General features: G+C 34.2%; 2 protein-coding genes across 2 annotated transcripts; one reads left to right on the top strand and one right to left on the bottom strand.

Annotated features, from left to right (window-relative positions):
* The first annotated feature begins 333 nt into the window (after window positions 1–333).
* Window positions 334–13,578, top strand: LOC137808647 (uncharacterized). Its single transcript, XM_068609870.1, has 15 exons — window positions 334–491; window positions 845–952; window positions 1,072–1,206; window positions 4,024–4,605; window positions 4,878–5,025; window positions 5,569–5,904; window positions 6,068–6,193; window positions 6,282–6,746; window positions 7,418–7,986; window positions 8,170–8,255; window positions 8,332–8,550; window positions 9,055–9,186; window positions 9,889–10,260; window positions 10,551–10,666; window positions 13,290–13,578. The coding sequence occupies exons 1-15, from the start codon at window positions 360–362 to the stop codon at window positions 13,397–13,399; spliced, it is 3,636 nt and encodes a 1,211-aa protein (XP_068465971.1). The 5' UTR covers window positions 334–359; the 3' UTR covers window positions 13,400–13,578.
* Window positions 13,579–14,628: 1,050 nt separating this feature from the next.
* On the bottom strand, window positions 14,629–26,623 carry LOC137808646 (DNA-directed RNA polymerase 1B, mitochondrial-like). The gene is made up of 19 exons (XM_068609869.1): window positions 25,824–26,623; window positions 25,430–25,669; window positions 25,208–25,341; window positions 25,048–25,114; window positions 24,820–24,878; window positions 24,450–24,567; window positions 24,239–24,352; window positions 23,481–23,612; window positions 22,956–23,372; window positions 21,890–21,940; window positions 20,379–20,449; window positions 19,743–19,827; window positions 19,354–19,506; window positions 19,185–19,259; window positions 16,744–16,833; window positions 16,557–16,604; window positions 16,149–16,263; window positions 15,946–16,049; window positions 14,629–15,473 (listed from the first exon to the last, which is right to left on the bottom strand). Exons 1-19 carry the CDS (start codon window positions 26,517–26,519, stop codon window positions 15,363–15,365), a joined length of 2,880 nt encoding a protein of 959 aa, XP_068465970.1. The 5' UTR covers window positions 26,520–26,623; the 3' UTR covers window positions 14,629–15,362.
* Between the last annotated feature and the right edge of the window lie 1,156 nt (window positions 26,624–27,779).

Below are 27,779 nucleotides of genomic sequence, written 5' to 3'. Positions count from 1 at the left end.
TTAAAAATACCCAATTTATGAATGACTCAAAATTTAATTAAGTCTAAATTAAATAAAAAATATTTTTAAATTATAATTATTGATTTTAAAATTTAGTCTATGTATTTGGGAGTTGCTTTGTCCTAAATTTATGTAAGTCACACAGTTAAAGTTGACGTAATTTAACTTAATTCATTTTTATATTAAATTATTCATTTTACATAATATTAGTTGTTAATTTTAATCTGTTAAATAAATAAAAAATAGAAAAAATGGAGGGAAACGTTTGTGAAACTGCTGAAAGCCAAAGGACTTTCCCGCCATATATAAATATTTTTGTTACACTTTGTCTTTCTCAGACGTTGGTTGCTTCTCATTGAATGGCGAAGACTCGAAGGGCTGAGAAAGCAGCGGGAGCAGAGGCGGAGGACGGCGGCGATGGCCTCGAAATAATCTCCATCGGTTCTCTCTACAAAGGAGCCTGGGACAAGAAGTACTGGACCACCACTAGGGTTTGATTCCATTCCCTCCTCTTCCCTTCCCCTCAATTTCATACTATCCATTCGCATTCTTCCATTTCTTTTACTTTCCATCAACCTTTTTCTTTTTTTTTCTCTCATAATAGCTATTTTTCATGAAATTTATAGATTACTCGTATTCAATTTAACAACTGTGCGGTTTGGAAATAAAATTGTTTTTTTGCTCTTATTTCAATTTAATTGAGTGTTTAACAATTATGGATTTTTTGTTTTTGTTTTGAAATGTCATTGCATGGGAAATCAGGATTTGTGTGGGAGTAACACTTTGTTTTGATTTGTTTTTCTCTGCTGACTGATGTAACACATTGGCATTCGCTACATTGCAGGGAAAAGATCGGTATCCATATCCTGTTGGTTATCAGGCTGTTAGAGCTTATAATGGGACCACTTATAAGATGGAAATTTGTGAAGGTGTCAATGGCCCTAAATTTTTGGTTCGTATTTGGGTTTCAATGTGCTTTATTTATGTTTTAGAGATTGATTTAATATGGTAGAGGTTCACATTTTGCTTTGGGTTTTACTAAACAGATTCAGTTGTGGATTGTAAATGCAGATTTCTTGTGATGATGGGAGTTCGTCTTCTGGGAAAACTCCTGACCAACCATGGGAGGAATTTCAGAAGAAAAGTTGCCCCCGCATCAAGATTTGGCATGGGAAGAGACTTTCATCTAAGATGGATGGCTTGGAGGTAGAAATCTGTGATGTTGACAAAATCATTTTGTAAAATTTCAGATTTTTCTCGTTTTTACGGAAATTTCCCTTTTTCTCTTATTTATTGTATGTTACAGTGTTTTTTTATTTGCTATAATATGATATTTTATCCATACTATGCTTTCTGTTTCTTATATCTTACCCTAGTCAATCATGGACGAAATATATTTTTCATCAACAACGATATCATTGTTGATTTCTAAAAGAAAGTAAGAAACAGCTAGGTCAAAAGAGACAAGAATATTAAGTTCAGGATTTAAATGTTAAAATATAAAACTATATGTTTTGTGGACTATGATAATTTTTTCATAAAAAAAGGTTAGAGTGAGTAACCAGTACCTGTTGTTTTCCGCTGCATTCTCTGTCGATCATTTATGCTATCTAACCAATCATAGGTTCTATACATGCAATGAAGACCAAACTGGAACAGTTCTCTTTTTGATGAATTTGGTTTTAGAGAAGCAAGCTTTACATTTTGTCTCAATAAGTAAACTTCTGTTAAGAGATAAAACCATTTATAAATCACCACCTTACAGCTTAAACTTTTTGAAGACTTGGTCATTGATATGGTATTAGAGACTTCCACCATGCCTCTTAGTCGCAAATACTTCTGTGAATTGTGATTCCATCATTACAGTGTTCTTCTCCTTGGGCTTCTAGAGGCATAAAACACATGCAACCTGTGTGGCAAGAGATGTTAAAGATGATGGGATTTAGGGTCCAAAGGCCAAGTATGGAATTTGAGTTCCACAGTGGAATAATGGGATTCTTATAAGGAGTTCATATGACCTTTGATTCTCTAATCTTGATGTCAGGTTCTTGGGTTACTTCTCGTAAGGTTTGTATGAACTATATATAAGACTCTAGTGGTTAGGAGTTTTATTCTTGCCTCTCATATCCTTTTAACCAAAGTTGAAATTTTGCGTAATTTTAAGCCAAAGGGGCGTGTGATAGAGATAAAACCAATCATGACCTGCTCCTAACAACATAAGCATATACTTCTACCATTATTTTCTGGTTCTGCTTCTTCACCTGTCCTTTTTCCTATTTTATTATTTTTGCTTTAGGAATTTGGATGAATAACATTTCTTCACTTGACAAGTTCACATTTGAGTGGAAATGATTGGTATGGACAACTGTAATTAAAATTGCTTTCTGACTAACCACAAAGTTCTGCTTTGGTTATTCTTATCCCCTTTGTGTCCTATGTTTTTATGGAAACAACAGTCTTTGATGTGTGCCAACTTGCCAAGTGACTATAGAATGCAGGAGGTGGATTGCTTGACTACTTGTGCATTTGCTGCATAACAATCTCTGTTTGCTTAGGTTCTGGTGTCAAAATTGTGACATGACATTGGCTATAAATTACTAATATCAAATTTCTTGTATACAGTATCCTATCAAAACAGCTACTATTAGATTCTGAACTCAAATTCTGGTTGGTAGTGTATTTAAAAAAAAGAGTAGCATATGCAAAAGCATCGCAATGTCATATGATCCCAACTAAGTTGGTACCCTATATGTTATGTCTATCATTTGTAACATACCCAAATAGCTTAAAAATAAGGAAAATAAATACTAACGAGTAGGGGGGTTAGACTAAAACCCTCTACAGAATTAACATACAAGGTAAAGAACACCTACTCCTAAAGAAATCTAATCTTAAGAGAATCTGGAATATTATCCCACCACTGAGTACAGCGTTCTCTAATTCCATAACAAGCAAGCTAGCCACAATTAATCCCTTCCCTATAAATATGAGAAACATGCATCCTCTTATTACTATATTTAAACTTCATATTATGTCACTTGGATTGCAAATATGAAGGAATAATCTGATCATTTTAAATGCTTGATTGAACAACCAGCATAGAATCATTCACCAACCACAAACTCTGTCAGCCTCTATCAAAAGCAAAATCAACTGCATAAACAGTACCCTTGATTTCAGCATAGATGGATGAATAGATTCCAAGGAAAATAGAAAAAAACATCCGAAGAAAGGTCCTCTCACAAAACAGGAATGATTTTTGGGCCAACACTAGGTTTGATATCAATGTTAAAATGCTTTAGAATACAAAACTCAGACATGTTAGAATTCATGGTATAATGAAATAAATTACCCATTCAACTTCTCATTACGAACCTTATTTTTAATCCTCTTATATGGCATATATTGACTATCAAACTGAATGAGGTTCCCACTGTACCAAATACGTAAAATCAATAACCAAAAAAACAACTTGGATGACCAATTTAGCCAGCTTACTCCAATTCCCATGAGAAGCTTGTCAATTCAATGTGCAATTATGCAAGAAAGACCCCTTATCTTATGTTGAAATTATGTCTTTATATTGGTAATCTCTTCAAGCTTTTGTAATTTGTGCTTCAAAACATGGTGAGAAAGTTTTTCTTACTTCTCTTTGGTTTCTTTAACAAGTCTTCTAGTTCTGGGATATATGCAGTGGAATTGGAAAGCTTTATCATAGTAACGACTTTGCTTATTTTTGCTGTTTCCTTTCTTTTGTTTGTGAGATTATGTTATTCTACTCTACTTGAAACCCTTCCTTTTCCTCTTAAATAAACTTTCTTCTTTATAAAGAGATCTAAAAGTGTAGAATTTGTGTCCAGGATTTGCAACCAGTCTGGGTTGAGCAATCTCATAATTTTCCTTTTTTTCTTTTAGTTCCTTTTTGTTATTTCACAATTACGCATCTTTTGTTTATACTATATTGTTTTTCATATAGTTGTGTGTTGTGCTTAATATATTTTATTCTATTTTAATCACATGCAGTTTTTTGGGTTCAAAAATCAGTCTATCCAGAGGTTACTCCGTGAACTGGTAACAAATGTAAATGGAATAGCAGAACGGAGCTTGGTATCCCCAAACATCTGTGAGGGGGTTGCTAGAACAGATCATGATGATAATTGCTGCCCAAATGTAGGCACGTATCCTGATTTACTACGTTACCTTGGAAAACAACATGTTACAGGGAAGAGAAGTAGATGTGAACTTAAAAACAAAAAATTAAATGTACGAGCTAGACCACAGTCTCCACAATTCGTATGCAGTGGACCCTCAAATGTAAAGAATGAGAAGAATCATGGTCAAGGGAGTTCTACAACTCATTATGGTTCAGAAGTACATGAAGTCCAGAATCAGATAGGTGTGCCAGCTCCATTGCAAAGGGCATCTTCCGTTTGTAAAAGCAAAAATTGCATTTCATCCAAAAATGACTTTCTGCTGAATCCTCTTGAAATATCTGATAATAAAGAAGTGGGAGCTGTGCCTTCTAAAGGATCTGCTGGTTTTCTCTTTTCTCAAAGTTGCAGTGCTAAAGAACTAACTGAAAACTTGTCCACAGAAGAACCTTCAGTAAGCATACCTCTAAACTTGTTATATTCTAGTGAACGATATTCAATGGAAACATGTTGCTTCATAAAACGCAATCTATTCAATGGTTATCATTGAAAACATGTTCTTTCCTTAATTTTCTTCATCTTGATCTATTTTAATTCTTACAACTGATTTATTTTTTCTCCTGCTTGAGATATTTCAGATTCAGTTTAAAATTTCCCAAAGATTGGGTATAAATCAAATTTAATGGTCTATTTTGTTATCGAAGAAAATATCTTAACTTCTTGCAGCTTCATAGGTCGCAGAATGTCGAGTTGAAGATGTCTAATTTGTTGGTGACATCAGAAGACAATAAACTAATGCAGTCACATTCTAAAGAAACTGTAGGTTGTATTGCCATTGATCTTTGTGCTCCTGATACCCTAGATTTTGTGCAAGGTACTTGTATTTTGTTTGTACTATAAAAGCTATTACTTTTCACTTTTAATGTTTTTCAATACCTGCAATCTCGTATCCTCATGCTCATTTCAGTTGATGGGTTGGAAGACTTTTTGGCTAAAAATACTCAGTTGTTTGACTTTTTCTATAATGTTGGGGGTTTATATCTAATTTTAAACCTTTGCAATTTGGGCTATCAAAGATTGGGTGATACTCCTTAATAACTTTAGCATTATTGAATAGTGCAGTGTGTTCTTTACAGAATGAAAGTGAGAAATGTCTTGTGATATTGTCAAATATATGACATTTATTTATTCCACTAATGTTAATACAATATTTATGGATTCACGGTTGGTCTTTGGCTTTTCTAATGTAGTTCTCAACAAGAACACATTTTGTAAACAACTCTTGGAAGCTTTTTTTCTATTTATTAACTTATTAGTATTTCCTCATTCTACAAAGCTCTCTCTCCTTTAGTATAATTTCTCTTTTATCTTTTCTATTTTCCTGTTGAACTGGATCACTTACTATAGTACACTGCAGAATATACTCCTGATTCTGCGCCAAGTGAACTGGATGAAAATGCTTACATTGAGACAACTTGTGAGATCACCTCTGAAAAATTGTCAAATGCGGAGCATGAAAAATTGGTAAAATCTAATTCAAATCCATGCTCTGAAAAAGGTGACTTTGGTTCCGCTGGCCTTGATGTAGCAAACTCAATGATGTCACTTCTGCTTCCTCAAGCAGTTCCTCTACTGAGGTCTGTTTCAACAGATAAGGAGCTTATCATTAGTCCTGCAGATATGCCACCTTCTCAGGTGAATTCTGAGGACGAACATAATAAAGTTGGATGTAGTTTGGATGTAGCCTCTTCTGGTAAATATTACCTTATCTTGATCATTGTTTCTTAGAATTTGTTATCACTGTCTGTGGGTCAAAACATTTGATATAGTATGTTGTCATTTCAATCTACCTTTTTATTTTCATGTTTGTTTATTTATGTATCCTAATGCATTATTAGAAAAAATTTATATGGCAGATGTAATAATGATAGAGGCTGCACACGGGGAACAAGGAGAGACGATACATGGGCATACAGACCCACATTCAAACACTCTTAATTCTGAACATATGAAGTGTATTGTTCCTGACAGTTTTGAATATAGTATGTTGTCTTTTCAATCTACATTTTTATTTTCATGTTTGTTTGTTTATGTATCCTTATGCATTATTAGAAAAATTTTATATGGCAGATGTAATAATGATAGAGGCTGCACATGGGGAACGAGAGACGATACATGGGCATACTGACCCACATTCAAACACTCTTAATTCTGAACATATGAAGTGTATTGTTCCTGACAGTTTTGAATATAGTGAATGTGATGATTATAAAACCAATCAGGAAAAGTTATCTTCTGATCTCGCTGAAGCTGGTAGATCAAGTTTCAACATAGAAATGGGCTCTCAGCAGCTTCTTGGTCATGACATGCCAAACATAACATCCAAAACTCATGCTTCAGGGATTGACTTTGAAGACAGTCCTCGGAATTTTGATGTATGTATTCCTGAATCTGTTCTAGATGACATGTCTCCTAAGGATCAGGTTAATTCTGAAAGAAGAGATGATGACTACTCAGGTGTGAAAGAAAATCCAGCACATGTTAGTCTCAGTCCTGCGCAAAAGGACTTCCCAACTGCCCAGGATTTTACTGGAGGTAATGTGTTTATGATATTTGACATTGACAAAACAAATTATAAAATGGCATATTGCAATATAATTCTTCAGTCTATTTTGAACTGAGATTTATGTCAAGCTATGATGCACTGTCCTCCTAAGTAGTTGTATTGTACCCATACTGAATGCAAAAATTGGTTCCTCTACTTAATGGGTACACATGGCATGGCCACCCAACACTCAATCATGACCAAGCATAATTGGTCCATGCAGAAAAGTTTGTTAGTAAATGAAACAAATTGCCGTTTCATTCTCGTCAGAACTTGTGCTTTTAAATATTTTTTGCTCACTGCGTGAACACTAGGAAAATTGTATTTATATTTAATTTTAATATATTTTTTTTAATATTTTATATAATCTATGCTCCTGCACACCTTAGATTTAGAAATTTTTTGTACCCCCTAATTTAGGAATCTTGTACCCTAATCCCTGTATTGATAATGGTATCCATACCCCATGGTACACTGATCTTGAGAACCCAATCACATGATCCAGCATCACTGGTCATGGTTGCAGCAAAATATTGGCTTATTTTGGGGCAAGGACTCGAGTGAAGAATTAAGCTTAATTGAATTGAAACTGTTGCTTACTTGAATTGTTCAGTTTGATTCAGTCATTACCATTTCTTACAAATTTTATAACACGATGCAGGTGTTAGCAATGCATTCTCTGGGGACAAGTTTAAACTTGTTACTACTCAAATGTATACTACCAAGGACACTTTACATTCCTCAGAAATTATTCTAATAAGCAATTCAAATGATAAACCATGTGAACCAGATGATGCTGCAGGTTTGTGTGTTCAAACTCCTCAAACTTGTAGGGATGTTCTGATTGAACATAGCAACATAGTGGAACAAAGCCTAGCACCATCTCAGAATCCAACCCAGTTTGCTGAAGAAAATAAGTGTTTCGGTACCAAAGAGGCTCAATTAATTTCAGAACCAATGCCCCTGCAAAACGAGGAACTCAAGAGTAATCTGGGAAGCAGTGTTAAGTTTGTGGGATGTTACTTGCACCCAATGCCAGTTTCATCATTATTTTTAAGCACAAAAGAGGATGAAGTCCATATTTGTGTCTTATGTGGCCATCTGACAGATCAGTACAGGACCTTGTTTACTTACAAGGTAGCCATTACTGAACCAACTCTAGGATACCCTTCTGTCATGGCTCACAGCTCAATACTGTTACCCGACCCAAAACATAACTTCATAAAAGAAGTAAGTTATTTTTTGCTTGGTTCATTCTCAACTCAACCCCTTTTTCCTTTTTTTATTCCAACTGTTTGGTTAGATAAATGGTCACTATCAAAATTTGTTAAAAGTACAGCTGTCATAACAGAATGTAATCTAGTTATACACTATTACATAGTAAGTGACAAAATCTATCATATTTTATGCTAGACTATGGTGGAAAGATCTGGGGTGCAGTTGACTCCTGGTGGACAGTATATTGTCTTAATAGGCAGCATAAAGGCCCCAAATTGCAGGTTAACTGTGTCTGCATGCTTCAATTGATATGTAATTTCCGTTTAAGTGGAATAACTAAATAGCGTTTCATCCCAGGGAAGGAAAAATTGATTGTTCTTGCTCAACATGTACATCAGTTTTCTATGAGAAGAATGCTTTGAAGATTGTCCAAGTAGAACATGGTTATGTATCAGTTGTAACAACATTGGAAACGGCTGACAATGTACATTGTATATTGGTTTGTGAACCTAACCGACTTGTTTCTGTTGGAGAAAGTGGGAAACTGGAGGTGTGGGTCATGAATTCAAAATGGAGGTGATTTTAGTGAATCTTCTTACACTTTGCATTCCCTAAAGCCATTTATGTCCCTTCCAGAGTAGGAATATTTTAATTAAGTTGCTGATTTATTGCATTTTTGCTTTCGTAGCTGACAGCATGGATATGAATTCCCTTTGTTTTTCCTCTGAGATTGCATGAGAATATTTGGAAAACTGTGTTTTTGAGATGTCATGACAGATTTGTCTTGGTTGTTTCCAAGTTTTTATTAAAGCTCTAATTTTATCAGAATCTAAGACCTGCCATTAGTTTTACCGACCTCTTTTCTAGAAGAGATCTACAATTATTGATGAGTTACACACTTGTAAGTTGTAACTTGTAATTATAGAATTTATTCTTGTTGATCAATGACGTCTGTATTGTCAATACCTATTAAAATTGTTGATTTTATAGCTAGCTTAATTAAATATATAACATTTGGTTATCTTGCAATTGTGCATGCAACTTAGCTTGTTGTTTACTCTTTCGTTCATATTTTGGCAGTGAAAAAACAGAGCACTTCATTATTCCAACTGATGATGGATCTGCATCCCCTGGCATTGTGGAGTTGAAGAAGGTTCCGAAGTCTACTCATTTGGTTGTTGGTCATAATAGCTATGGGGAATTTAGTTTATGGTATGCCATCTCATTCACCTTGAAAGGGTTTCACATTGTGTTCGTAACACTCAATGTGCTTTAAACCACAGATGTTGCTCATATTAGTTCTGAAGCACCTAATACACAAGTTCTTCTCAAGGACTGTTGTGTTTTTTTGGGACAATGTTGACATTTAAACATTCTCTAGACCTAACAGGTCTAGGCCAAATTGTTCAGGAATGAATTTGGGGGTTACTCATGTTGACTTTTGCATTTTTACTACATGTTATCAATTTATCATATTTGCTGTATGAATTCACTTGCACTTTTTGTCCATTTTGTAGTCATTAACATTTAGGGCATTAGTTAATGTTTTTATTGGATCTTATTTTCTTTTTTGAGTCACAAGTTGTTCGGAGCATGAATTTTGTGTCTGTCTACTTTCCATAATGACCCCCTCTTCTATGCAAATCTTCAAGATTAGGTTTCCAGTCTTAGTTTTATCTGCTTCAAAATTTAGAAAATGTTACTGCTGACTATTCTGCCATTTTTTCATCCATTATTTCGTATTCTATTCCTATTACTATTGAAATGACCTATGACCTAACCCAGCAGTTTTAAGAAATGGGAGAGAGAAGGGAGAAATAATCACTTTCGAAAAGTTTAAGTATCATTTAATCTGGGGTTACAGTTATAGTAATATGATAATATCTCATCCACTATTGTCAACATTTTTTCCAGGGACATTGCAAAGTGTAACTGTGTTGCAAGATTCTCTGCTATAAAAAGTCCAATAAATGAGTTCTTTCCAATAAGCTTGTTCCAGTGGCAAACAAAAGGCTCAGGATTCAGCTATGCTAGCATGGAGGAGCAGGCTGATAAACTTTTAAAAGCAACCAATTCGTGGTACTCACAGCAAAGAGAGACCTCTTGGCCTTCACCATTAGAGGAAAATGTTGCTATGTGGCTTTTTGTCTCGACTTACTCTGATCAGGATTGTTGCCACAATCCTACTTCAACTTCAAGTAGTTTTGATATACATACAGCTAGAAGTTGGAGGCTTGCACTTATGATGAAAAATAGCATAAATTTTGGAAGTCCCTTGAATCTAAGGTGCTATAAAGTTTTTTCTGAATTTGAATGTAATTTGTCTTGTACTTTATTCCGTTGAAAATTTTTACTATTTTAAACACTTCCATTCAAATCTCGGATTAATTATGAAGATTGTGAAAAGCCATTAGTTATAAATAATTTTTTAGTGATATGGATAGATATATGAAATTGCATCTAAAGAACGGCTGATGATATCTCAGTATAATACTCTTAGCTGCGAAGTTATTGCTTATTCTATAATTAAGATTTATCATTTAATTTACAGCTTCCAGTGTATTAACTCTATGCAGGACTTGCGGTATTGGTGTTTCCAGTGGTTATGGAATCATCGGAACAACTGAAGGAGTGGTGTATATGTGGGAGTTGTCTAAAGGATCCAAGCTTTATACTCTGCATCAGTTCCAAGGTATGTTCAACTGTTCCTCTTTCACGCATTTGCTTTGATCACTTACCTGACAACTGCTACAGAAGCACTACTGATTTGTTAAGTTTGATTGGGTTATTTAAGCTTTTTTGTTCACTATTAGTAAGAACACTTTTTCTTAAACTCGATACTAAACCTGAGTTTTTTTTATATAGAAAAAACACCAACTTTTTAAATTTGTTTTCTCTAAAGTCGTTAGTTTGTTCATGACGTTTCTATTTAGAGGAGATAGGTCCAGTGGACTTTTATGACGGGTTTATTGATCGATCTGTTTTTAAATTCTAGAACTCAAATCATATGGAATACTTCATCTGCCATCTGTAATAAAACTTCCAACAGTTGCCTTCAGTTTACGTCAGACTTGAGCGGGGACTTCTAAGTTGTCAAACCAAAAATTGATTTTTCTCGCAATTTCCAAGCACAGTTGTCTAGAGGTATCACTTAATTCCAGACCATCATAATGACTGTATGTAAGCACTACAAAATTTGTTGCCTTGCATAACTTTAGTTCAAGAATCCTGGTCCATTCAAGATCAGATTTGAGTAAACCTCAACTTAGCGTAAGAATTGCAGCTTGATTCAATTTAGGTAAGGATTTATCCCCCAAACCCCCTTCCTTTATAGACAAGCATAACTGCTGCCAAGCTACTGTGGCAGTTTTTTCCTTATTCACCAACATATGTAAAGGAAGTGACCCTTCAGAGAATTCAATAGTAACTATAGTCCTTTTCTTGTAAATAACAGACCAACTCATTGCATAGAACATGGATTTGGAGTTATTAACTTCCTGTCTGGCAATTTCTTTATAAAGTTGGAATAACCTCACTAGCTGCAATGCAACGTGTTCCATCTCCTACCCCTATGGAAAACCATTACTTCAAATGTATGAGTTGGGAAATATATACCTTTATGCCCAATCGTTGGGAATTAGCAAATTTTGTCGAACCAGATTAGAGAAGGTTCTGCTAAGAACTTCCTCAGCAAGGCAAAATAAGATGTGTCCTGACTGTTTCCCTGCATTGAGTTTTTCCTCAAACACATACTATGTACTGTGTTTCCTATCACATTTTTATCCCAAAAGGCAGGGTCACATTTTATCCCGCATGCCTACCAAACGTATATACATATTTTCCTTTCCAATCCAACCCAAAATTCAAATAAATTCCTCATCTTCATCAATTAGAAAGGTGTAGTTTTGAATAGTGTGTTTTACATCTTTGGTTGAATTTGAAAAGGGCAGCAGACTTTTGGTATCTTTCATTGCAAGGAAGAAACCGAGTCCCTTGATTTTGATGAATATTTGACCTCACGCTGACAGTAATGTAACTAAACAGCAAACTATTGGAGGTAATAAATTGGTCGTGTAATGTTTATTTGAAAATGTTAGAATGCCTACATGAATTAAGTTTAATTGGGGATGTATTTAAGAATACAGATACGTTTCTACTCTGCTCGTACTAGGTCACTCCTGGTTGCTGGCTGGCTGGCTTTAATAATGGGAATAATTATACTTATGTACAATGTGCTGTCGTTCTTTAGGTTTTCATACTTGAGACAGTATCCTGTATCCATCTCACTCCTCTTCTCGATTTGTAGACTACAGCTCGTTCCCCTTGATCATCTGAGCTTCTTAATATGAGATGGTCCCATTCCTTAAAACCAGCATCGACTGTAACACTCCTGTGTCTTTCACTTCTTCCAATGAGCAAAATAACCTTGAACCCCAGATTCAAAACATCTTCATATAGTTTTAAACTGGGTTGTAAGGATGGAGCTATCACCCTCGACGTGAGGGGGTGTGTTGAAAATCTCACATCGATTAAATATTAGAGTATTTCATAGTATATAAGTGGGTGCAAACCTCTTTTCATAAAGCTGATTTATCCTTTGCCTATGTCCATTTGTTGTCTAACCATGGACATAGGCAAAGGACAAACCGGCTTTATAGGGTGAGATTTGCACCCATATACTATGAAATGCTCTAATTTCTAGTCGATATAGAATCTTCAACACATCCCTTTCACGTCGAGAGTGATAGCTCCATCCTTACAACCTAGTTTAAAACTACATGAAGATGTTCTGAATCTAGGGTTCAAGGTTATTTTGCTCATCGGAAGAAGTGAAAGACACAGGAGTGTTACAGTCAATGCTGGTTTTAAGGAATGGGGCCATCTCTTATTAAGAAGCTCAAATGATAAAGGGGAACGAGCTATAGTCTACAGATCAGAGGAGTGAGATGGATACAAGATTCTTTGAAACTCTGGTGACCAGTGAAGCTATTATTAGGTTCTTCACTATCTGTTCGATCCTTCAAGCTTCCAAATCCCATGTATTACACCCTCATTTATTTGCGAATAATTGTATTTGAGCTCTAATATCATATCTTAATCTCATAAAACCGGCTTATGAGGTGAGGTTTGCATCTACTTATATACTGTAAAATACTCTAATCGGTGTGGGATCTCCAACATGATGCATAAGCAAAATGTTGACTGGTTTCTTTGATGTCCATCATAGAGAGGCGTCACTCTTATTGTTCTTCTATCATGTTATATATCTTTTGTTTTTTCTCCAAATTTTAAAAAATACAAGTCTTCGATGTCAGATGGCAATGTTGCATGTGTTGCTACCGATAATTCGAGAGGTGCCTTGGGAGTGGCTGGTGGAGGGCAATTGTTGCTTTATCTACACATTCCTGAGCTAGATTCAGACTAACTAGTGTACAGCAATCTTTACGAGCTTGTGTGGATACTTGGAATCATTTTTTTGTATCTGAATTTGCTAATAGTGTTTCTAATCTGTATGAACGACTATATATTCAATTTACAGTATGTATATATCACCAGGGGATGTGAATTAAGTTGTACATGCAATCAATTCTTATTTTCGTTGAAGGCGATGCAGCGGGAAAATTTGAAAGTCGATTAATTTGTTTAATACAGCAGAATTTTTAATTAAGTGATAGAAGCGACATTTATAAAAAGTTGATTTTATAACTTTGAAATTGGAAGTTTCAAAATGTAATTATTCTTCTTGAATAGAAGCTTGAGAAAATTGGTTGCCCAATCGAATTTTGTATCATAAACATAATTTTATGATTGATTTTGTAACTAAAGTTTGAGTCAAGGTAATTTTAATTTGGAAGATTGCAGTTCATTTAGAATTATGTTAAGCGATGTTCATATAATTTTATAGTTTAAACAACATCTTTAATAAAATAATGCTCACTTTTTATTTTATTTAAAACTACCATATTCCTTAAAACTTTGAAAATTAGTAATTGAAAACTTCATTGTTTGTGTTGAATATGATTTGCAGTTACATAACATCTTGTTAGTTGCTGTCCAACTTATCCTGTACAACAATGAGCACATTAAATCTCACTCCTTTGAATAAATCTTGTTTTCAAAGTACATTAGATTTACATGCAAACGATTGCACATGCCTAAACGTGTTCTCTGTTACTTGGATGTGTAGGTTATCTTCCCCCACCCATTTGTCATAGATGGCAGTCTCAACCTAATAAAGGAAAATAAATATTAATAAACTTCGATTTCCAATTAAATGCGTCAAAGTACATGCTTAAGTACATTTTATTACCTGTTGTGTTACTTAAGTGCAACTTATTCATGTCTTGACAAATTTTTCTTCTTATGAAATTAACCAAGTAGCATTGGGGATGTTTTGGACTGACAAAGCAGTTATGAGTTTCATATTATTACACGTAAATAATACACATAATTTAAACAATTTTTGTAATTAACTATATAAATAATATTCTGTGGCATGAATATATGAACATTTCTTAAACATGAACATTAGGGTACGTACCAAGAGCTCTTTCCTCGGATGTATCGCCATGTCGTAGAACAATTGTTTTATGAGGGTGCAATGCAAAACTCTTTAATACTGTTGTAAACTAAGATTTTATCAACAAATGGAAATGCTTGACAAAAATAAATTTAAAACTTGCATTAAATATTATTTTGAGACCTATCAATCATTAGTGATTAAATTAAAAAACACACGTCCATGTACAATTTGATACCGCAGGTGTTTTTTCTTTTGGTATTAATTTATTTACTTTACAAGAATGAAATAAAATACAAATTGTATAACAGCAGCAAAACAAAGGATCTTGCCAGCAACCTTGATTTTGGCTGTGCGTAAGAGAGAAAGCCATGAAGACTGTAGCATCCAGATCTGAAAGTCACCAGAAATTATTACCAGTGCTCCAATCCTTCATCTGTTACATCAACCACGAACTAAAACAGATTGGCTGCTGTATATGCTTCTTGTTTTAACAGTTATCGTCAACATATGTAAAGCCACATTTGAAGGCCCCCTTTCTTGTACATGCCAAAACCCAACTTAGATCACCTCATTCCTTGTACATGTAACGCATTCGGGAAGACAACTTGAGTTCCAACTATGGGACATCTCGTGAAGGAAATATGTCTCTGTTTGAAACAAGGGTATAAAAGAAGTACTAGATTCTTTAAGTTTGGCAACCCAATTCTTGCTCCACGCACTTCTTTCTTCTTCTCCATGACGGTTGTCTTTGAGGCTTTCACAATCCCATGCATGTAGAGATATATACAAATTTCATCAGTTAGACTTGCCTCCCAGTACCACAGGAAAAGGTAGTACTAGATAAGTAACCCGAGTTTCTGAGAGTCTAGTTAAAAAAATATGTAGACTCCAAAACCTCCCGAAGATCGAAGTCTCCTCGTGCTGGTAAGGGAGGAAAGTTCAATGTCGGAAAATTCTTTTGGAAGCTCTCGGACAACTGCATTTACAAGTAAAGAATGAACTATTAAACAACCAAGTCATTTGGTATCCAATGACGAGTTTACTTGTATACAAAATATGTCAAATAATAATCCAAAAGCAACATGCAAGGCTACCAAAAAATTGAGTCTGGTACGTTGATTGATTTGGTCAAGTAGAAAGGTAAGTTAGATGATTCAAGATAAATCATAAATGCTTTACACAATTACAAAATGCATCAAAAAGACTTAATAAGCAAATGGTTTGAATGACACAGGAAGCCATAAAAAGAGAAAGTTTGAGTGGATTGAATGACAACAGACAAGCATTTACCAAAAGTTAAGAGTATAAAAGGAAAGGATTGAGTCAGAATGGATTGATTTGAAGAAAATGCTTCACCTTGGCAATCTAATATCTAAGTAACCAAATTAGAAGTCAAATTCAACCCAATCAAACAACCTATGTAGTTTAAAAGATAAAAAACACTTTACATTTTCCAATATTGGAGCCTCGTAGAGTTCAACAAACTTTTCCCTGAGTATCCTGTTCATTTCATCGACATCACATGCATGCGTCCAGTATGAATCATGAACCCCTGCAATTAAGCATTAGATTACAAATTTAAATTCTTAATGGAAAGTCAAATTGCATTCACCCAAGACTATTTATGTTTTTTATATAAACCAATATGCACCTGCAAAGTTCAAGCCCGCTTTTTTACAAGCAACTGCAGTCATCATCATGTGAGAACCATCAAGAGAGTGAACAAAATTTGGGGGAAAAGCTGTCCTCTGCCTTTTAACCATGACCTGTAACATTAGTGTGGATATTCTATTAGCTTAACAATAGTATGCTTAGGGAAAGACACCTAGATTGTCCCAAGGGCATTGCAGGTTTTGACAAATAATACCAACATAATAACAAAGTAATACATACAGCAAAAAGAACATAAATCGGATGGTGCAACTAAGCCTGTCAAAACATGAACTACTCTAAGTTGATATGGTAATGCGTCAAGAATCGTACAAATATAGGATCTTATTCACAGATGAAACTGTGATATATTCAAAAAAGAACAATTAGTTCCAAAGACAAGTCTTACCTTGTCAGTCTCCCGTTGTAATGTCAATATCTGAAGGGAAGTTTTGATCTGTGCATCATATCCAATTACCATATTAGTGACAAAAAATGTGTTAACTACTTCCAATTTATTTAACTAGTAGAGAGGAAGAAAAAAGAGACAATGAAAAATAGGAAGAAAAAATATAGGCCAACAGTTGAGAAATTACAAGATGCCTTCCTAATTGTCGATAGGGTTGTACTACAGGTAGACCGAGGGGAGTGATCCACCGGACTGCTTGGTTAGTGGAAGCAATCACCTATTCGATGTTCAAAATTTAAATCATTACAATGATTGAGATGTAAACAGGTAAAAGCATGCGAACATAGTGTTAGAATAACATAAAATTCTTTAATAACATGTTCAATTCCTGTAGCACTTTTGGAGAGAAAAAAGGGCATGTTGTAAAATCTGTGCCTATAATACAAAACAAAAACTCAACTATATATCCTCAGAATAAAAAATATAAGGATTTGCTGTTACCCTAACAACAAATACATTCTAAAAGTCCCACGCAATATGGAGCATATAAAATATACGCACCACACTTTTCACATATAACTTGCCATAAGATATCTCAATCACTTAGAGAATACATATTCTAGCTGACCATTTGAATTTACAGTTGGAAATGTCCCAAGTTCACAAAAGCTTGACCCCTGAAGTCATAGGGGTGTCAACAGGCTGATTATATAACAGAACTGGTTCCTTAATGATCCCCATTTATACTTTCCCTATAAAATTATGATACCATCCTCGGATTATTCCATCTCCATTCAATCAAATACTGAAGTTATTAAAGATCTCTTGTAAAATTGATATGAAAGAAGTTTCACCTAAATGATGTCAACATGCCTTGGTGATTGTTGAAAACTACACATCTATTGGGATGTGCTGCATTAAAAGTTTAGGTTCATGTAACTTTAATTTTACTTAAGTTTAAATTTCAAATAAGGATTCTAGAAGATTCAGGTAGTTAAGATTAAGGAATAATTTAGATTAGATTTGATGCTCCTACTAGTACCCAAAGAGATTCTAAAGCCACATATATGGATTATTGATTTTGGTGCTACTGACAAATTGTTCAAAGACTATTCTCCATGTATAGCTTTTGCCAGTATAAAAAGATCAGATAATAACTTTAAACAAATATATGAGAATATGGATTAAGTTACTCCAAGATTAACTTTAAAAAAACTAATCTTCATTCACTTCTTTCATTTTTTTAGTATAATGTTTGTGAAGAGTAACGCATTCTTTTATCATTAGATAAAAAAGGAAGAGCGAAGATGAGAAGTAAATCTTTTAGAGTGTTTGAGTAACTTTAAAAAGAATAATCTTCCTTCTCGCCTTTCATTTTCTTATACTATAATGGTTCTAATGTGCAACTTAGTGTTTACCATTAGATAAAAAAAGGAAGAGTAAAAATGGAAATAACTCTTTCATAGCACACATATATAAATATTCTTTCTAGATTTTTACATGAGGATATATTATATAACAATATATGCATTGATTAGTAATATTTATTTCTCTTTAGTTAATATATATCTATAGAATTTTTATATTTACAATTTTTTAACTTATCATGTTTTATTTAGTTTTTATTATTATTATTATATACATAGTAAGTCTTAGGTTAAGGGGGAGTGTAAGAGTTAGAGAAATTATGTAATATTGTTTTAAAGATAGCACCTAGCAAGCCATTTCATTTCACCCATGATTAGTTTTGGCTGTTTTGCATAATCTATTATAGTGGACCACTTTCCTGTGTTGAATCCAGAAAGGTGGAGTGGAATAGCTTGAGTAACACTTTTTGAGATATAATTTACAAGGCTATGAATAAGTGAGTCTTATTTCCCAAAAACGTATTCCAATGAAATCTGAATGCACCTGAGCTACATGTGGTTATTCTAAGACTCCCCCTTAACCTAAAACTTACTATGTATTAAATGTCACAAATAACACTAGATCCTCAAGGTCACTGTTAGCATGTCATTTGGCTTATATGTAGAAGATAACTAAGCACCTAATCATAGAAGAGAATGTAGAATAGTGACAATTCAACACCAACAACGATAAACAAAATCTCCAATTTTAGAAAAAAAATGCTACTTATTAAGAGAATAATGAGTGTCGTCTGCCACAAACCTCTAAAAGTCTTGAAGGTCGGCTTGTGTTACTATTCACACACACATGTATTCATTAAAGATAACATCTTACCATAACCCTAGACTGTCAATTTTTGAACAAATTGTATCAAAAAGAGACATATATTAAAAACAATAAGATTACACATACAGAATTTAAATAAACTAGATAGATAAACTATGAAAAGTATATCATGATAAACATAAATATATTAGAAATTTTTCAGATTAGCTATATTTCACAATTAATTAGCACTACAACTTTTACCAATCATATGCAGCATTCTTAATACAATTAATAGAAAAAAAGAAATACAAAAGTGGGGGGATCAAACCAAAACCCACCAAGAGAATCTAAAACATGGGAAGCAACATCTGTCTCTACAAAATTTAGAGACAATACAAGGATGCACTCACTCATTCATTTAATCAATGATAATCAACAGAAAATTAGACATACCTTTGCGCAATCACCTAGCCAATCCATAATACTTCTTGCAGCCTCAAACATCTCTTCTAAGGCGGTGAGAGTGGTCTATAAAGCAATGACTAATAAGTAAAAGTAAAATAAATAATAGAATAGATTTAGAAATGTTAACATACAATTCCACTAAATCAAATTTTCATACTTTTGCAGCATAACAAGCAGCAGTAAACAGCTCTACATCATCCTCAATGGCACAACGCTCCTTTAGCCTCTTCTTCATCTGGTCCCTGGCCCCAATGTAAGTCACTCCATAGACTGATGTCATCACAGTTTGTTTTACCAACTTTCGGTCCACCTAATGTTAATTATGATAGTATTTAATTTATATAAGTTTAAGGCTGACAAAAATGTATATCCTTTCATATTACATTATAAAGAAAAAATATCAAAGCCACTTGTAATGTCAGAGAAGTCAACAATGTTGTTAATAATAATAAGTCTACAAGCTCCTACCATTTGATCTTCAAATATTCCAGAGGAAAACATTCAAAAAAGAAAAAGAACTGTTTGAAACTTGCAATTAAAAGAAACCTGGCTGATTAAGCGCCTAGCATGCAATGCATTTGGACTAGTTTGGGGATCTTTCTCTGCATCCTTTTTCATGATTTCAAGTACTCTGCACCATATTGCCAGAGCCAAAGACGTCAAAAGGCATAAACTTCTTTCCAACAGCAAATAAATTTAGAGTGTTCATAGATAGAGGAATAAAAAGACAGTAGTAGTAATATATATAATTTAATAGGGTCTCCTCATTCATTTCTGGGGGAAATACTACAATACAACTATATAATGCAATCAAATAGTTAGAGAGAAATTGAAAAGCGGAGTAGTAGCTTCTTCTCTTAAAATAATCAGTTATTACTTAGATACCAATCCATGGTTGAAAACTACTAGGATGGAATAGCAAGGTATTAGACTCAATTCCTACTTTGAAAGTGTTGAGTTCCACTATTACAGGTAGCTTTTTTACTAAGGTCCTCTCAAAGTTCTTATCAATTCACAACTTTTTACCATGCCTCTCTCAACTGCAATTGAGAGACAATGGTAGTGATTCCAACATTGCAGAATTCATCCGGGATAAGTCAAAGGGCTAGTACACAAACAATGAGCTACTTCCTTTAAAAGTTCAACGACCAGTGCAGTTTTAGAAATATCAGTGATAATTACCTGGCCGCAATTCCTGAGTAAACATCAGCAGGCTGGTCTCCACAAACAAGATTGACTGCAGCAGCTCCCAACTTCAAAAAGAGAAGTAAAATTGATGATGAGGCAGAATAGAAAAAGAGGGTGAACTGAAGTAAGACAATGTTGTCATGCCAAAACTACCAAAAGTTGACCCTACTTTATGTTAGAATGGATGTTTATAATTGAAAAGTGATTAATTTATAAAGAATCATAGCAACGTGCTGTCATTAATATTGATAAAAGTTTACAGCAACTATTCTTAAGCGTGCAAGGTCCAACCTTTCCGAGCATATATATCAAACCATAAAGAAAACATCCTACCTTCAACACAATGTAAGAAATCCAAATGGTTCCTTCATCTCGTTAGGTTATAAATATAGAATAGCAAATGATGACTGAAAATGAAATTAAACTAGTGTAATATTGACATTAGTGGAGTTTTCTACCCTACTGTCTGCCTCCCTCTCAAATACTTTATGTTAGAATGGATGTTTATAATTGAAAAGTGATTAATTTATAAAGAATCATAGCAACATGCTGTCATTAATATTGATAAAAGTTTACAGCAACTATTCTTAAGCGTGCAAGGTCCAACCTTTCCGAGCATATATATCAAACCATAAAGAAAACATCCTACCCTCAACACAATGTAAGAAATCCAAATGGTTCCTTCATCTCGTTAGGTTATAAATATAGAATAGCAAATGATGACTGAAAATGAAATTAAACTAGTGTAATATTGACATTGGTGGAGTTTTCTACCCTACTGTCTGCCTCCCTCTCAAATACTTATATATGCCACAAATCTTCAGAAAACCCTTCTCGCACTAGATTGCTGAACTCTGACAGCAATAGGATTTTAAAATATTTCAGCATCCCCAACTTCAACAGAATTTAAGAACTACCTCAAAATCCATGTCATTGAATTTTAAGATATCACTTTTAAGTTTCCAGACAATAAAAAGAAGGAAACTATTTTAGTTGATAAAAAATTCAACTTTAGGCTTTTTTAATTTGGCAATCAATGTAAAATACGAATTTATTTTAATTTGGCAATCATTGCATTTCCATGGTTTCAGTTTCTAGAAGAATCAGGAAATTTCAAGCAGTTGAGAAAAGATAAAAAATAAATTTAAAAGTTAATAATATTTTAATTCTATCAATCAAGCTATATTGAATAACAATCCCATGAAACAAATAAAGTCTTGCTCTCACAGACAAGATGGGGAAGGAGCTTAAAAGCCATTTGCATGAAGGGTTGGTTCATTATTCAATTTCAATTGGGTCTTACTAAACCCCAGAAACTAGCTAATAAAGTGAGGATTGCCCAAGCATTTATATGATTTTCTTTGGTTATATACCTACAATTGATGCAGCATCTCAACATTAGAGACAAGGAACATCCCAACTAAACATTTAACAAACTCCTATAGACTCTGACCCGCTCATCATACACACAAAAAACCTTAGAAAAAATAAGAAATGCAAAATACCTTGTCTCGCCCAAGTGCTGCATAGTGCTGTAAGCCATTGCATGAACCATCCTAGCAAGCATGGGGAAAAATTAAAATTAGGAGAGAAATACTAAAGAATGGATTAGTGGCCTTCAAGCCTCAACTTCATCAGCATGCATGCTGCAGTGAGTGACTAGGAAATGTCAGAGCAATACTGGGATACAGTTTAAGTATACCAACTTAGTTGAAGTCTAAAATTAATAAGGTATTTGATACCTGAAAACCTCGCATTATGATCAACACAAACTCATCTTTTTTATTATGTATTCCTAGGTACAGCTGAATGAAAACCCAAGTTCTTACACATTGAATGAACAGCATGTTGCTGTATACTAGTATGCAACAAGCAAATACGACTAATATACATCTAATTTTACATGTAATATTAATATTGATTAGATATTTGTCACAACTCAATTTCAAAATGTACCAAGGAAAAACTTCCAAGAGAGGTGAAAATAATCCTAGTAAACACATTTTTAAAATAAATAAGTTGCCTGAGTGATGTGATTATTATAATTAACACATTTCTCAATTATCAAGAGTTATTATGACTACGTTTTACTGTGTCTTCCTCCCAAAAGGTAAACTTTATCTGCATGAATATATATTGTTGCATAAGGAGAATTATGTTATAATTAAGTGCAGATTCCATTTTATTAGGACAGATTTGTTAGTGATTTTATTTTATTTTATTTGTACAGCTTTAAACACCCATTATTTCTGGCTTTCATTACCTATTATTTCTTTCCTTAATTAGGTTGTAAAACTGTCTATAAATAGAGACTGTAATCACATTTGTAAAATATCTCAGAAATATATTTCATCTATTTCTTTCAACTTATATGATTAAGATGCAACTCCAATTTAAAGGTTTTCACCCTCCTGCTAACAACTATGCTTCTGAAAGAAAAAATTATACTGTTCCATTTAGATGAAAATTTCAATTAAAAATGGTAGCAGAGTTGTCTTTGTAGTATAAAATGTAAAATCAGTTAATATAGTTGTTCCCAAATAACAATTTCTGACATCCCACACAACGTACCTGGTGTACTGGCATATGAGAAATGGTAGTCTCAGGATTAGGACTTCTCAATGCTTCAGAGAGATTCATGCATGCTGCCAAGCACTGAAAAGGATCCTCTGCTTGCAACCACCAGCGATTACCTTCAAGAGGCCTGTCTGCAGAATCAAATATATCATCCAGGTGGTTCTCAGTAAATGCTATTCGATCATTGTAAGATAACTTGTCGACACCGCCAGCATACAAATTTGCAAGATGTATTTTTAACCAATGCAACCCTGACTTCCCTAGAGGACGTCCCTCTGCAAACTCAAGTATGCCTCGGCATAAATCAGAACCAAGATGGTTCAAATATGGGTGCATGGGATAAGCTCGCCCTCGAAAATCAAGATTATGAGGATAATAGAAACCTTCTTCATCCTTCATCTTTCGTGCAACCTACAGCCAAAAAAGCCAATGTAATGCAACAATGATAAATATATGCAACATATCCTGGAAAGCATTTACTACATAACTCAATCTCTCTAAAAGTAGCAGATTTCTTACAGCCAGTTTAAGTTCTATGTCACATCGCTGTGAATGTCTCTCATTATTCTCCTTTTTCACAGTTTTGACTTTCCACTTCCATTTTCGGACTTCTGCTTCATCTTCTGTATCTGGTTCCTCAGGGAGGGGAACCTTTGAGATTAAAAAGAGAATTCAATCAAAAACCAGTGAACAACCCTGGTGTCTTGAGTTATATTTGACAACACATTCAAAAATTTATATCCAATAGAAACTTTGAAGCAACTGATACAAACTTTATTGTAAAAGACCATTGACACTGATATCACTAAGTCCGCAGATCGATATAAATGTAGAAGAATAAAATAAAATATAAAAAATGAACCAAGGCAATGCAGAACTTCAGGGGATTACTTCCTCACTGCCCAAAGGTCCCAATTTTGTCTCAATGAGTAGATACCCAATAACTCAATTAGGAAGGATCCTTCTTTCACAAACACCTAGCTGCATTTGTAAGTTCATTACAACTATATTCCCACTTATGCCCCTTGTTATCTTTTCCCTCACTCTTCAATTGATAGGAAAATGTAAATTAAGAATTCAGATGTTTTTTTTATCGATTAATACATATCAAACCCTAAACGAAAAATAAAAATCATGCATGATTCCAAGAAATATATACTGTTGTGCTGGAAGCTACTCAAGTGGAATATCATTTCTTCCAATAAAGTGGGCCAAGTTTTGTGGGAATCTGGGTATTCAACAGATAAATATAGCAACAAGGTTTGTTTATTGCTTACATCATCACGATCCACCAAATCGGCCAAGCGTCCTCCATTAGCCCATATTTGATCCATCACACACAGAACCCTTTTGTTTACCCTCCATTTGGTACTGCCAAGAGTATTAAGGGCCTAGTAACAGAACAATACCAGAATTAATTTCAACAACTATCAACAGCAATCCATGAATAGACTTAGAAAAACATAATTTTAAAAAGAATATCCAAACCTCAAAAACAGGATCAAGTTGATTCTTGGTAGCCCTCTTAACTGCTTCACGTTGCTGCTTAGCTCCATGGATTCTCATCACATACGATGGCAAAAAAAAGTATGCTCCTCTGTCATAGCTACAAAAGATATTGCAATAAGCAAAATGTAGTCATTACTCAATCCGAAGTGGGATGCCAAAAGGTTCTTATCACAGAAAAATCAGTAAAGCATACACAAAGTAATTAGATGTTTGAACTTGTTCATGTGATTCAAATTATACTATCAAAAAATGTAGGTATTACATTAGGGAATTAAACTAAAGATAAAACGAATGGGAAAAAGCTAAATCTTTATAATAAGAAAACAAAATGTATAAACATCTATAGTACCCTGTCCAGCTAATGGGTGGCACCAACATTGGCATGTAAGGGATGACCACGTGCCGTGCCTGCCAAAATAAACAAAATTTTATGTTAGCATCAAACTCACAAACTTAAGCATGAAGTATAGCTGAAAGTACAAGACATGTTAGCATGACCTATAATAATTCTGCCTATAACCTACTTAAAGAAAAGGGGACATGAATTCAAGAAGAAGCATTCCGTAGAGTTACTTACAGACTTCTCAAGGCCATTTTGCACCAGAGAATCACATTCAATAACACCATATCTCCTAGTTTCCTTCCTAGTTAAGTAGAAAGCATCGATTGTTTAGGAATGAAAAAGTAATCGTTCAAATTTGTAGATATTGATTGTGAAAGAGTACTGTCAATCTCACTGTGACTCGTTTGAAAGTGTCTTAAGGGTATGCTTAAATGCTGGGCGTATATCCGGTGGACCATCTCCAAACTGATTGGCAGGCGGTTGAATGTAAGCTGTTTCTATTAGCATTTCAATCAATCGAGAGCCAACCTGGAACGTACAATAAATACATTGTAATACAAACAGAATAAACTTTCCATGTTCGCAGGTACAACTTACAAGTACAAGCATCACAAACCTTTACTTGAGCTTCTTGCCCCCAAGGTTTCCAATAATCTTGACCCCGAACTATTCCCATCGCTTGTCGCCTCTTCTGTTTTTTCATCAAACCAGCAACTCTTTTCCGAAGCTTGTTCTTCTTTTGTTCCATTTCCTCGGTCTCTCCAGTCACTTTTCCGCTTTGTACTGCAGGAGCAAGATGAGATGAGTTGTCAGCGGTGGTTTTCTTCTCCCTCATCATAAAATGGAATATCCTAGCCTGATCCACATAGAAGGGTAGCATTTCAGTTAACGAACACTTGAACATTGCGAATTCAACAGAGTAATACCCAAGTTGAACAATAAAAACCGAAATCAATCACACTTGCGTTAGCGAATTAATGTCGCAGTCATAGATAGAGAGACTCGTATACCTCATGTTCAATTGCTTCACCTACTTGGCAAGCGGCTTGGATGACTCTGGCGGTGCCCACGCCATTCGAATTGGTCATCAACAGAGCCACCAACTTGTGCATGGTGACCACAGCCATCATGTCCGCGGGCAAATCGTTGAAATAAGGACCGTGGTTCAATCGGCACCTGCTATCTTTACAAAGCTCTTGTTCAGCGAGAATCGCATTCCTTAGCGGCTCGAACCAACCAAGGAAGAGCGACTTCATGAATGGCAAATTGGGAGCAAGCTTCTGCTTGCGCATGTCCTCCAACAGCTCCTCGTACTCCCTCGCCGCTTCTTCCCACGCCTCCGTCTCCGCCTTTATCTGCCTCCTCTTCAGCATCTTGTACTTGTAGCTGCTGCAGTCCAATTTCTGTTCCGCCTTCGCCATTTCCTGCAACAGTTCCTGAACCTCCTCGTGATCGTCTTCGGTGTCCGTCGATTCAATTGCCTCCGCAACCGTGGCGTAACCTTTACCGGCCACCATCAAAGACGGCGAAGAAAAACCTTCGTAAAAAAACGAGGACCGATTCACTCCCACTCTGGCTAAACCCTGGCATGGGTATGTGCATAGTATTGTACTTGTTTGAGGCTGCAAAAATCTGGGAGATAAAGAAGAAACACGGAAACTGTTCCTTATTGTTGATGAAGCTCGCTTCGCTAATTTGGTCCACATTTCGGAGATAAGAGAAAGAGAAGAGAAAGCGTTACGGTGTTGTGTTAACTGCAAAAGATCTGAAACAAACACCACACAACCCAGCCGCCAATAAACCCTCCATAAAACCTATTATGTTACCGCTGCTATGCTTCTCAACAGGGTTTCGGGTTTCACGTTTCGGGTTTCGAATTCGGGTTACGGTTCGGGCCAACCCACTCCCTTCTCGGATCTTAATCATAAAAACACTGATACCTCAAACATTATATTATTAAAATAAAATAAATAAAAAAATTAAAAAATATGAAAAAATAGAGAGAATCTTATATGTTAACAAAAATACATAATTAAATTATATCTATTTATACCGATTTCTAAAAATAAATTAAAAAAAATTTATTATACCAATAAAATATTTTTTTATAAATAAATCTTAAATATACCAACCCATCAACACAATTTTTTTAAAAAAATATATATATAAGTAAACTTAAATCTAATTTTATCAAATAGTTAAAACCAGTATGCTATCCATTACAAAAAAATACTAATTAAATAAAATAATTTAATCATTAAGAAAAAAACATTTAACCCTACCTATATTTTAATGGTGTTAACAACACAAAAATAGATATTTTATAAAAAAGAATTACAAATTATCATGAATGTGGAAATTATAATGACTCGATTCTATTTCGTTAACGAAAATTATTACTAACAATATTTACATATTCTTTTATGTATGAACCCATACATAATTTGTTATTTTAATGGCAAACACTAATTTGTTAACGTGTTAAATAATTTAACAAAAGTAACATGGTAACTATTTAAGTGATTTTTTATTTTAAAAAGATAGTTTCTCTCCATGGGATTTTTTTGTGGAAAATTTAACTAAGACTTATAATCGAATAATTAGTTTAGTGATAATTTTATTTTCTAAAAAGTAAATTAAATGTGAAAACATATTTTTCCAACTTCAAATTCCTATAAAAATATTAAAAAATACACTGATATTAAAATTATATTTGAAGAATGGGTTGTCGCTGTTGAAAGGTGTACTAAATAAATTGGATTTATGTGGCAGAATCACCTTAGTTAGAATGAGGATAAGATAAAATAAAATAAAATAAAAGTGATCTTATTTTATACATATTAAATAGGAATGATAATGGAAGCTAGCCTATTTAATATTTGGCTACTAATTGTTTGATTTTATAGGTTTATTCCGCATTCATTAACAAAAGAAAAATATTTTTGAAAAAATTATATATATATATA

Source organism: Phaseolus vulgaris, chromosome 3 (assembly GCF_000499845.2).
Source record: "Phaseolus vulgaris cultivar G19833 chromosome 3, P. vulgaris v2.0, whole genome shotgun sequence".
Taxonomy (NCBI): domain Eukaryota; kingdom Viridiplantae; phylum Streptophyta; class Magnoliopsida; order Fabales; family Fabaceae; genus Phaseolus; species Phaseolus vulgaris.
Note: the sequence above shows the minus strand (reverse complement) of the source record. Positions and strands in the feature narration are given on the sequence as shown.

Bases quoted from the DNA above. Each gene is read 5' to 3' on its own strand.
- LOC137808647 (XM_068609870.1), top strand. From the start codon at position 360: ATGGCGAAGACTCGAAGGGCTGAGAAAGCAGCGGGAGCAGAGGCGGAG. The intron at 5,026-5,568 runs GTACTTGTATTT...AGTACACTGCAG, and splicing joins TACCCTAGATTTTGTGCAAG to AATATACTCCTGATTCTGCG. The intron at 8,256-8,331 runs GTTAACTGTGTC...GTTTCATCCCAG, and splicing joins ATAAAGGCCCCAAATTGCAG to GGAAGGAAAAATTGATTGTT.
- LOC137808646 (XM_068609869.1), bottom strand. From the start codon at position 26,519: ATGTGGACCAAATTAGCGAAGCGAGCTTCATCAACAATAAGGAACAGT. The intron at 23,373-23,480 runs GTAAGAAATCTG...TTTTGGCTGTAG, and splicing joins ACATAGAACTTAAACTGGCT to GTTGCACGAAAGATGAAGGA. The intron at 16,605-16,743 runs GTAATTTCTCAA...TATGATGCACAG, and splicing joins GACAATTAGGAAGGCATCTT to ATCAAAACTTCCCTTCAGAT.